This window comes from Nicotiana sylvestris, chromosome 3 (assembly GCF_000393655.2).
Source record: "Nicotiana sylvestris chromosome 3, ASM39365v2, whole genome shotgun sequence".
Classification (NCBI taxonomy): domain Eukaryota; kingdom Viridiplantae; phylum Streptophyta; class Magnoliopsida; order Solanales; family Solanaceae; genus Nicotiana; species Nicotiana sylvestris.
This window is the reverse complement of record NC_091059.1, coordinates 202,409,445-202,421,586: the sequence shown is the minus strand read 5'-3', so window position 1 is coordinate 202,421,586 and position 12,142 is coordinate 202,409,445. Positions and strand designations below refer to the sequence as shown.

The 12,142-nt window shown below is 43.9% G+C and overlaps 1 protein-coding gene across 1 annotated transcript; it reads left to right on the top strand.

Moving 5' to 3' along the window:
* The first annotated feature begins 1,295 nt into the window (after positions 1-1,295).
* On the top strand, positions 1,296-1,727 carry LOC138888582 (uncharacterized mitochondrial protein AtMg00240-like). The gene has a single exon (XM_070170470.1). The coding sequence runs from the start codon at positions 1,296-1,298 to the stop codon at positions 1,725-1,727; it is 432 nt and encodes a 143-aa protein (XP_070026571.1).
* The last annotated feature ends 10,415 nt before the right edge of the window (positions 1,728-12,142 follow it).

The following is a 12,142-nucleotide window of genomic DNA, read 5'->3' as shown; positions in this document are numbered from 1 at the left end:
TGGAGCTGTTCACATGGGATATTGTTCATCTCAGAAAGGATATAGACTATATAATCTCTTGACTAACTTCTTTTTTGTAAGCAGGGATGTAAAGTTCATGGGGAACATATTTCCTTTACAACTTTTAAAGGAAGGAAGGTTGCAGGTCTTTCCCAATGGAGTAATAGAATTTGTTACCAGCAATGACACAACCATACCATATCTTTCATCTACAGATACAGATCCTCCACATGAAGCTGCAAGTCCTCCTTCTGCAGATGCATCCCAACATAAGATAGTACCTGTTGCAGAATTACCATTTTTGCCTTCACCCGTTTTTGAAGACACATAACAGCCACAACAGCTAGAAAGAATACTCTCAGAAGAAGTTCATCCTTCCCACTCAGACAATCATCCCAGAAAATCAAGCAGGATTGTGAAAGAACCTGCCTGGATGCAGGACTATGTGTGCAATAGTTCATTTACAAGCTCAACTTCACAATCATCTTGCAAGTATCCAATGCAAGACTTTTTGAGCCATGATGGTATTTCAGTCAAGTAAAAATCTTATCTTTCCAAGATAACTAGCTTGAAGGAACCTAGAAGCTATGAAGAAGCAGCAACAAATCCTAAATGGGTAGAAGCTATGAGACAAGAGTTAAATGCCCTCAAAGAAAATGGGACATGGTCCTTGGTAGACTTGCCAACAGGGAAAGTTCTCATTGGTTGCAAATGAGTATTCAAGATAAAATATAGAGCAAATGGGTAAGTTGAAAGATACAAAGCTCGTTTGGTTGCAAAAGAGTATAACCAGATTGAAGGCCTCGACTGCCAAGAGACTTTCTCTCATGTAGTCAAAATAGTGACAGTCAGAGTAGTTCTTGCCTTAGCAGCAACACACAATTGGAATCTGCATGAGATGGACGTATACAATGCCTTCCTTCAGGGTGATCTCACAGAAGAAGTGTATGTTTGCTTGCCCCAGGGATTTCACAACTAGGGGAGAAAGTATGTAGGCTGCATAAATCCCTCTATGGAGATAGTGGAATTGAAACTGACCGAGGCCTTGATCAATTCAAGATTTGTGTAGAGTCGATTTGATTATTCCTTGTTTACAAAGAGGCAAGGGATAAGTCTGACGATCATTCTAGTATATGTGGATGATCTCCTGGAATGATCATTGCTTAATTTCAGAAGCAAAGCCTATATTGCAAAGAAACTTCAAGATCAAAGACTTAGTGGAGCTGAATTTTTTTTTGGGAATTGAGATAGCAAGATCGAGAGAAGGAATACTGATGAATCAATGAAAATTTGCAATGGAATTGATCACTGATCTTGGAATGGCAGGATCAAAACCAGTAGCCACTCCAATGGAATGTAATCAGAGATTCACGACAGTAGAATATGATCAACACTTGGAGCTGAAAGACGATGAGAAGCTGCCAGATGCAGGGCCATACCAAAGATTGGTTGGGAAGCTGGTGTACCTCACTATGACAAGACCAGACATTTGTTATGCATTTCATGTGTTGAGCCAATTTATGCAATGTCCAAAGAAGTCACACATGGAGGCAGCAATAAGAATTGTAAGGTACATAAAAGGGGCACCAGGTTTTGGTCTGCAGATGATCTCAAAGCAGTGCCCAAAACTCACAGCATTTTGTGATGCTGACTGGGCATCATGTCCAGTGTCCAGAAAGTCTGTGAGAGGGTATGTGGTGAAACTAGGAGACTCTTTGGTATCTTGAAAGTCAAAGAAGCAATGCACGATATCAAGAAGCTCAGCTTTATCTTTGCACGAAAACCCTTCGTGTCTTCGTGCAAAGAGGGGCAGCTGTAAGCACGTGATTTTTGCTTCACGGACAATCGCTCCAAAAGAAAATAAAAATAGTGGCAAAAGGCTTCGCTATACAATTTTTCGATCTTTCCGTGACATGTGTTGTTAGTCGTTTGTGAGTCTGCCCATTTTGCATCCAGTCACTATCAAACAAAATACAAAACTATGTGTCGGTAAAAGAAAATTCAAAATATATATATATATGTGTGCATCGTTCGTTCTAGGTTTTTAGTTAACTTACTTAAATATTTTTTGTGATAATGGTGTTAAAATGTTACATTGTTGTTTAGTTTTAATTTCGTTGTTTTATTATCTATTATTTTTATTTTTTGTTTTAAAAGAAAAATGAAAAAAAAAAATAATAATAATAAAAAAAGCAAAAGAGTGAAAGAAAACCGGTTTGGGCCAAAGAAGAAATGAAACAAAGCAGGCCCAAACCAGCACCAAAACCCAGTCCAAATCAGGCTGCCCCGACAGGACCCCCAAACGACGTCGCATCAGTACCCCTGATTAGAACCATTGATCTGACTCAAACGAACGGTCCCGATCAGGCCACTCGTTCGACCCCAAACGACGTCGTCTAAGGAAGGTGATCTGAGCCGTCCAACCCCTTGATCCAACGGACCTAGGCCATTCCCCTAAACCCGCCCAGTTTTGACCCGATCCAACCTTACCCGTTCTCACCCACTACCAAAACACAAACGACACCGTTTTCCCTAAGTGAATAGATCCTGGCCATAGGTCTCGTTTGATCCAACGGCCAGGATCTAAGCCCCTAGATCGTATATAAGCCTAACCCCTTACCCCCACGCCCCAAACCAAACCCCCTAGCCCCACTGTTCACCTTCGTCCCCGAACCCCCCTTATCTCAAAACCTAAGAAACCTTAGGTTCCTCCTCTGTAACCCCGGCCACTCGGATTCCGATGACCACCAAAATAACATCCCCGATGCACCCAGCCACCCTGAACACGAATCCGTTAACCGCTCACCTCGAATCAACCTGTAGCCTCTCGAATCTTCAAACGAAGATTCGAGCAAAAACTAGATCTACACCGATTGACCCCAAACTCACACCACAGCCCCTCCTGACCTCCCTCACCCCCTGAGTGGCTTTGGTTCCGTTCGAATCTGACTAGAATTGAACGGTTCCCAAATCGAACCTCAAGAGCCCTAGGATTCAGATCTATGGGTTTTGTTCGAATCAGTGGCAGGATCAGGGTCTAGCAGACTTTTACCAAAGTGTTCTCAGTTGAGAACACTTCGGTTAAAGTCCATTAGACCCCAAAATCACCTGGCCCGAGTTCGAATTTGAATCGATCTTAGTTTCATTTTTCTGAGGTATTTTTCCTTTTTCTTTTGCCCTCCTAAAATCTATCTGTCGTTCGTGTTCTAGTTTGTTTGTTCCGCGACTCATCTGTCCATGTGTGTACGTTTTAAGTTAATAATGAGTTGGTTGTTGGTTTATTGGTTGCTTGCTGTGTATTATAGCTTGTATAGTCATCTAAATAAGCGTCGTCAACTGAATTCACTTGAAAGGTGTCATAGCTTGTGTAGTCATCTAAATGAGTCTACATTTCAGTATTGATTACTATGCCTGTTTCTTGTTGGCGCTACTTGTATCGGCATGACCAACTTGTACCCTTTAATTGACACCCTGTTTGCTTAAAGTTTGAATCATTGCCTGAATTTGGGCAGAGAATTGGCAATTAGCTTCAGAAATCTAACAAATCAGCCTGAAAACAGTTTGAGTTTAATTAGCTAGTAGTCAGGTATTGGCTGAAATTAGTGAGGTCTATATACTAACTATTAAGAGTTAGGGTAATACAGTAATATGCAAAGTGTAAGGGTAATCTTGGCATAAGGCAGGGTCTGATTAGGGGATAATTTCAGAATGTGTCAAGTGGTAATTAAAATAGGATTAAATTAATGCTAATGGGGGACCAGACCTAAGAGTATGGGAATTAATTGAATACTTAACTAAACCCATAACCCTTGATTAGAGTAATATAGACAGGGCAATGGGGGCTGTTTAAGGATTCCAAGAAAGATGCCTTTAGGCATGGGGAGTTAAGGGGTATGGGCAGTCTGCAAGTAGGAGGGAGGCAGCTTAGCTGCCCTTGGTCATGTGGCTTATAAATAGGCCATTTGATAACTTAAACGGGGCTGGACATTTTTTAGTCTTCAGAAAAGAAAAACAAGAAACAGAAAGTCTCAGAATATTGTAATCAAACACTGTCTGAAAATTACATAAGAGTTTATGTTGGTTTAGCTGTCTTGGCCAATCACTGTTAGTTGCCTGTTTGAGCTGCTTGTGGTTGTTGAATTGCTGGGGTGTTTACATTGAATACTCTGCTGTATCTGCTGGTTCATACTCTGTTTCTGGGATTGTTGTTTGTTGCTCGACTACTCGGGAGCTTCATTTTGTTGGTTGATTTTGTTGCTGTGTTGTTGCTGTGTATCTGCTGTTGCTGTGTTTGTGGCATACTGCCCGACTGACTATTCCTTTCTTCTGTTGTTCTCCATACCAGGTACACACCTAATACACTGTCAGATGTAATCGGAAAATTGAGGATGAATACAAAATGAGAAACTTGAAGAATGTCCTTTTTATACATAGATTGTTGCATTAAATATCATGTAGTGTAGAAAAATGTTATTCTTGTTTGAATGCTGGAAGTAGTTTGCAAGCCTAGTTGATGTCAATATAGGGTATCGAATGATATTCGTATATGTATGCTGTTAGATAAAAGTGGTCTCAATGAATTAGTTTGCATCTCAGATTTAGTTTACTTTGCCATAGATGCTGTAACGTATGCCAAACATGAAACTGTACACAAGGGGTTAAGTTCGTCTTTTCTGATCAATGGTCCTATATAACTAACAAACCACCTGTTAAGACAAAAACGTAAAATTTGTAACATAAATCTCATGAAGGTTGAGCCCAAACCGAAGCAAACCCAGTAGGCCCATATCGAACAAGCGGAGGCCCAGGTCTGGCCTATCACGCATGGGCTGGATTTGGGCCCAGGATTATTTGTTCGGCTGGCTGTATGTGCAGCCTCATTTCTGATTTTTTTTTTTTTTTTTTTTGCTTTTTTGAATGTCATTACAAACAACTTGCAAGCACCTAATTAATTAGGATTATCTACTATTTTCAATTGATAAAGACAAACACGACAAGAAACGTAGTTGTTATAGGATATCCTTTTAAAAATAAGAACGAGATGAGCCTCGATGAAAATAAACAAAACGCGCAGATGCGGGGCCCTTGTTTAAATGTATATTATCGAAAGCATTTAGGTTCCAGGACGGATTGTTTAGCAAATTTCACAACCCTCCTAAAATAATAATACGTTAGACTCTTTAGGACGCGCCTTAATAAATCTTACCTTCTTAAACTCGGGTGCGCATTTATGCGACCCAAATCCAATTCTCAACGGAGTCGAAAGGTGTTTCTAATCACGGGTACATTGATTGTGACGTGGTTCGAGATGCATGTCCATGACGTTGCAAATTCATTAAAAATAAGAACAAGACGAGCCTCGCCCAATAAACATACAAACTGCGGGGCCCTCAGCAAATATTTGCTTTAAAAATTATTTGGACTTCGGGATGGACCGTTTAGTAAAATTCCACGGTCTTACCCAAAATAAATACGCTAGTTGCTTTAGGCGCGTCTTAAATAATTTATTTTTTTCATAAATGCGGGTGCACATTTATGTGATCCAAATCCAAATCTCAACCAAGTCGAAATATATCAATAACCACGGGCGCATTGATGTAACGTGGTTCGAGATATGTTTTCACGACGTTGCAAGTCCTATAAAAATAACAGTGAATGATAAAAGCGGTTAAAAGATAAAATTGGCACATAAGTTCATACTTGTATAAAATCAGATAATCAAGCCGAATATAACAATTGAGCGACCGTGCTAGAACCACGGAACTCGGGAATGCCTAACACCTTCTCCCGGGTTAACAGAATTCCTTATCCGGATTTCTGGTGCGCAGACTGTAATATGGAGTCATTATTTTCCTCGATTCGGGATTAAAATTGGTGACTTGGGACACCCTAAATCTCCCAAGTGGCGACTCTGAAATAAATAAACCAATCCCGTTTCGATTGTCCTTTAATTGGAAAAACTCCCTCACCCTCTCTGGTGCGGAAAAAGGAGGTGTGACAGCTCTGGCGACTCTGCTGGGGACAAGAAACCAGAACCACTGGTTCAGGGTTAAGAATTCGAGCTTAGTGTAATTGTTATTATTTGGCTTTATTTATTATCTGATTTTATTACATGTTTTGAGCCTAATGTGCTAAGTGTTGCTTTTACCGCCTTGATATTATTTGGACTGTATATATAAACTGTGCCGAAACCCTTCTCTTCTCTCTTGAGGAGCGCACGCTGGTCGTGGCTTCTTTCTGTTAGTGTCATATGCCAAAATAGAACGAGGATTCGGAGGAGTTGCAAAATCGGATGGCCTTTTGGTTACCGGTACACAGCTCCCATCCTCGGCTCGAGTTGTCCGCTCGGGTAAGCCAGGTCTAGAACAAACACCTAGGCTTTACAGCTTAGCATAACATAGCTTCATGCCGGATCCCTAGTAGGAACGCTTATTTGCATCATGTGCATTTGACTTAGGGGACTCAGCACAGGGGCTGGGTCCGTCTAGGACAGGCAACCTGAGAATAAAGGTCATCCTGCTACATCCTGTTTGCCTTATGCATTTACTTGTTTCAAGGCTTGCATGCTGACCGGTTTCTGAATATCGGGAATGTTTGGAAAGGGAAGAGGAATAACGGTTAAGGGGTTACTTATTTATTCTTGAAAAGTCACAAAAATGGTCAAAGCTCTGCCAGAATTTTGAAAAAAAAAAAATGTGTGTCTTATTAATTTGTTTTAAAATTTCGTTTAATCACCCACTACTTTTTTTTGTGAAAAAACCAAAATTTCGTTTTTCTAGAAAAAGTGTGTCGATTTGTGTATTTGAGTCTAATGAGTCTGGATCTTCGCTTAATCACCCCAATAAACATGCAGAATGAGCATGAGCCCAAGTTTGCCGATGACAGTTAGAAGCAAAATTCCCCTGGAGGTGCGATTATGGTGGGAGGATTTGGAAAGGCCAGAGCAAGACAAGGTCAAACTGCACCTGGGGGGTTTGGTTGATTTGTTGAAAGTCAGGCCTCGGTGCGACATCATAAAGGCTTTGGTTACATTCTGGGATCCGGCCCACAACGTGTTCCGTTTCTCAGATTTTGAACTCACCCCAACCTTAGAGGAAATGGCGGGTTACATGGACGTCACTGAAGGTTTGAGACACAAATACCTGATCGCTCCAAGGGCTGTGAATTCACACAAATTCATGGATCTGTTGAAGATAAGCAAAGGAGTCCCATACGCTGAACTGGATAAAGGTTTTTCTACCCTACAATTCATATACCAGAGGTACGGGAGCATAGGAGGATTCAATGATCCAGAAAGTGGTGTTTGCAGCAGGGGAAATCTGGTAAAATGGAATGAGCATAGGCGGTTCGCTTTTATGGTGGCATTTTTGGGCCTTGTGGTGTTTCCCCGAAAAGATAGAAATATCGACCTAAAGGTGGCTGGAATCGTCAGAATCCTGATTACCAACGATAAAAGCATCCTTGCTCCCATGATAATGTCAGAAATATACCGAGCCCTCACGGCTTGTAAGGCTGGAGCAGACTTCTTCGAAGGGTGCAACTTGTTGTTACAGATGTGGATGATCGAACACTTGTGTCACCACCCTCAGTATATGCGCTACATGTCTACAAATGGGGGCTGCATCGAGGGTTATAGCCTAAGGGTTTCAGGTTTCCGAATCACCGGGAGGGTTTGAAGAATGGATATCCTATCTCCGGATCATCACCGCAGACCAAATAAACTGGACTTTGGGTTGGCTTTCTGTGGAAGAAATCATATACATGCCCGCCACTGGTCCTCACTTCCTCTTGATGGGACTCAGGGGTATTCAACCTTATGCCCCTTACAGGGTAATGAGGCAGTTGGGAAGATGTCAAGTACTACACCCGGACGAAGATCTCAGCACTTATGCAGTCGAGGTCAGCAGTGACGGCCAATTTCCTGAAAAGACAGTTCGTTGCATATGGAGTGAATGCCAGTACTTAACGGCGAATACCCGAGTAAATGATTTGTCTAGGGGTGAAGTCTCGCCGGCCTATATCACTTGGCAGAACAAGAAGAACATCGTAAAACGGCCAACCAAACGGCCTCACCTCCGAAATTTTGTTGAGTCATCGCAAGAACAATGGGACTGGCTCGCAAAAGAGGAAGGTTACCTGGTTGAAATTAGGAAGCTGAAGCGACAAATGGAAAGGATGGTATTCGAAAACAACGTACAAGTCGCCCAAGAGCAGGCTGAAAAAGACAAGTTAGCCCAAGAAAACCAAACCCTGAAGGCCCGGCTTCGCCAAGCCAGTAAGAATAACATCGACCGACAGAGGCGTTGCTCCGACGAAAGATTGATAGCCAGTCTGAGAAATCAGGTCATCCAGAGCCAGGTAGAATTAGACCTATCAGAGGCTTGCATAGCAAGGATGAGGGCCAAATGGGCAGAAGGTACAATGGCCCGGAGAAAGCGCCTACAGCAAGTCATGAGGAATTGTGAACTGAGCGTCAAAGCAGCAAAGGAAACAAATTCCGCTTTGCAAGAGCGGATCTTCAAGCAAACACAAGATGCCCAGGCCGACCGGAGACGCTATTACAATGCAATGACAAGGATGGAAAGGCAAATGGATATATTCCAGGATCAGCTCGCCGCCAATGCACAAACGCTAGGGTTAAAGAGCCGACAGATAAGGCAATTGTTCGCAGAAAGGGACAACATTCGGGCAAGAATTGACGAAGTCGGGCATTACATCTACCTAAAATGTTTGGCATGCGAGCAGACACCTCGGGAAAACCTCATTGCTTCCATCATGGGCTGCGTCCATCGGATTATGAACGAGTTGAAGGGCTTGCAAAGAGACCTTACACCTAGGGCCGCGAAAGGGCCGAAAGATGCCTCGTGGGTCCCTAAGTTGGAAAATTAGTTGTTGATCGAGTCCTGGTTGTTTTGTTTGTTGTTTCCCCAATGTTGTTTTCTTTTCCTCAAACCAAGTTTAAAACCCTGGAGTCTGTACTGTTGCTATTTTGTTTGAAGTAATGTGTAATAGCAAATTTTGATAATGAAATTAAGTGACTCCGGAAGAATTTCTATGTGTCTTTACTTTAAGGCAGAACTACGCCTGGTCTGATTCACGCGGGGACGTGATACGTAGGCAATCCCCATAAGATTCGACCGCTTTTAATAAATAAAGAAAAGAAAATGTAAATAAAATAAAACGCGGGGTTTCGCAAAATACTTTAAAAAGAAACGAATGAACAAACCGGGATGACGCATGTGGTTTGAAGCAAAGCATGTAGAAACGGTTAACTGCCTAGGTGCATTGCATCCTGTATGTGTTATGATCAAATCTGTTAAGCTCTAACACTAACAAAGTTTGTTGTTGTCTGATACCAGACAGTTAGTTGTTAAAGAATTCTGGCAACACATTCATACCAAACCAGATCCAAAGGACCGGTAGCAACAAGCATGACTACTTCTGAGAATAGTAATGAGGAAGAAAGGCCGATGAGCCAGTTGCTAAAAGAGGCAATGGAAAAGATTGAAAGGATGGGACTAGAGATGCATGCAATGCAGCTAGCCCTGGCCAAAACGCAAAAGAGCCCTGAGACACTGGGACACGTGCCGGAGTACCCTCACTCTGGCCCTTCCACAAGCCGCCCAAATCCCCTCTATCATCAAGAAAGAAGCCCTCATGATTCCCAAGCTCCACCACCCCATCAACCTCTCCCAACACCCAATATTCCCATTTTTGTGGGACCTGCATCAGCCCCTTTGCAGCGAACGACCAGTGAGCCATTGTTTCAGGCTCATGATACACAATACTATCCCCCTGAGCCTACATTCCACGCACCGGAACCACAGGCTTACAATCCCCATCTGGAAGTACCGGCAGAAGATGAGAAGCCGGTTAAGGCCCCTGAACAGGATGAAGTGTTGAGAAAGTTCAAAAGCCTGGAGCAATCCTTCAGGAACTTACACGGGCTGGGCAATCAAGTCAGCGTGGCATACAAAGATCTGTGCCCTTTCCCAGATGTCCAACTCCCGGCTGGGTTCAAGATGCCCAAGTTTGATTTATATGAAGGGCACGGTGATCCCATGGCACATTTGCGGGGATTCTGTAGCAAAATGAGAGGGGCAGGAGGCAAGGATGAGCTTTTGATAGCTTATTTCGGCCAAAGTCTGAGCGGATCTGCACTGGAATGGTATACCAGGCAGGATTTCAGCAGGTGGTACACGTGGGATGACCTGGCGCAGGCTTTTGCAGGTCATTTCCAATACAATCTGGAGATAGTCCCTGACCGTCTCACGTTATTGAGAACTGGGAAGAAACCCGGGGAAAGTTTTCGCGAGTTCGGGTTCCGCTGGAGAGAACAAGCAGCTAGGGTCGATCCTCCCATGAGAGAGGGAGAGATGGTAGACTACTTTTTGCAGACATTGGATCCAACCTACTTTGGTCACTTGGTGACAACGGTTGGAAAATCTTTCAACGAGGTGGTCAAAATAGGGGTCATGATAGAAGAAGGTTTGAGGTCGGACAAGATCTTAAACTATTCGGCACTTAAGGCCACAACCCAGGCTATTCAAAGCGGCACGGGAGGTGCGCTAAGAAGAAAGAAAGAAGAGGTTGCCACGATCGAGGCAAGGCAGTTGGCCCAGGGCTGGCAGGCCACACTACAACCAACCCAGGCCTCACAGGTCAAACTACCCATACAACCCACCACAAAATTTCTATCCACCTCGAGAACCACATTGTTCCGTACACCAAGCCCAGGTATACACTCAGCCTCCGGTTCGCCCACAATGGCGCGCACCGGCTCCCCAGAACATATATGCACCACCACAAAACACTTACCCTCCACCAAGGGCATATAGAAATCCTTCAGGGGCAGGTTTCCGGGGAAATCCAGATGCCAGAAATGACAGGTTGCGGAAGCAAAGAACCTTCACCGAACTGGGAGAAACCTACACCGCTGTGTTCCACAAGCTGCGGCAATTGGGTTTGGTTAGTCCTGTCCATACTCGGGAACCAAATCCCCCACCTCAGAATTTGGATCGTTCAATCAGTTGTGAATACTGTTCAGGGATGCTCGGGCACGATACCGAGAAGTGCTGGAAGTTAAGGCATGCCATACAGGATCTTATTGACACCAATAAGATCGAGGTCCAGACACCGGAGGCTCCTAACATCAACCAAAACCCACTGCCAGCGCACCACGAAACTCACATGATTGAGTTGGTGTGTGAGGGAGGAGAATTAAGAAAACCCTCACAAACAGTGATGATGATCCAAGCTGCCCCAAAAGAAGTCTTAACCAGTGGAGGAACAAATGTACAGTCGCAGGGAGAAGGCGTCAAGCCGGTAGTAATATGGGGGAAGAGCCCGTCCGTCATAGCAAGCAAACCCGAGCCAAGCAAGTTGGTAATACCAGGGATCCTGCCCACACCGGCAGTCATGTTGAAAGGGGTATGTGGAGAACGGGTGACCATAAAGCCGGTGGTCCAACTGCCAATGCTTGACAGCAGGGCTGTGCCCTGGAAATATGAAAAAGCAGTGGTGACGTACCAAGGAAAACAGGTGGAAGAAGTCAGTTGTGAAGCGCAAGGGCTGACTCGATCAGGTCGATGTTTTGCTCCGGTGGAGTTAAGAAAAACCAACCCAGTGGCAACCAAGAAGCCAGTGTCAGAAGAAGAGGCTGAAGACTTCCTGAGGAAAATGAAAGTGCAAGACTATTCTGTGGTCGAGCAGCTGAGAAAAACACCCGCCCAGATCTCACTATTGTCATTACTCCTCCATTCCGAGGAACATCGCCGGGCCCTGTTAAAGATATTGAACGAGGCCCATGTACCCAGTGAGATTTCTGTAAACCACCTGGAAACCATTGCCAGCAAGATTTTCGAGGTGAACAGGGTAACATTCTCAGATGATGACCTGCCGGTGGAAGGTACGGAGCATAACAAAGCTCTATACCTAGCTGTCAAATGTGAAGACTCGGTGGTAACTCGAGTATTGGTGGATAACGGCTCAAGCGCCAATATTTGTCCATTATCCACCCTGGACCAGTTAAAGATTGACCGTGGAAGAATCCGGGAGAATAGCATCTGTGTCCGGGGGTTTGACGGAAACGGAACAACCACTATGGGGGATGTCGTACTTGAATTAACCATTGGTCCGGTCC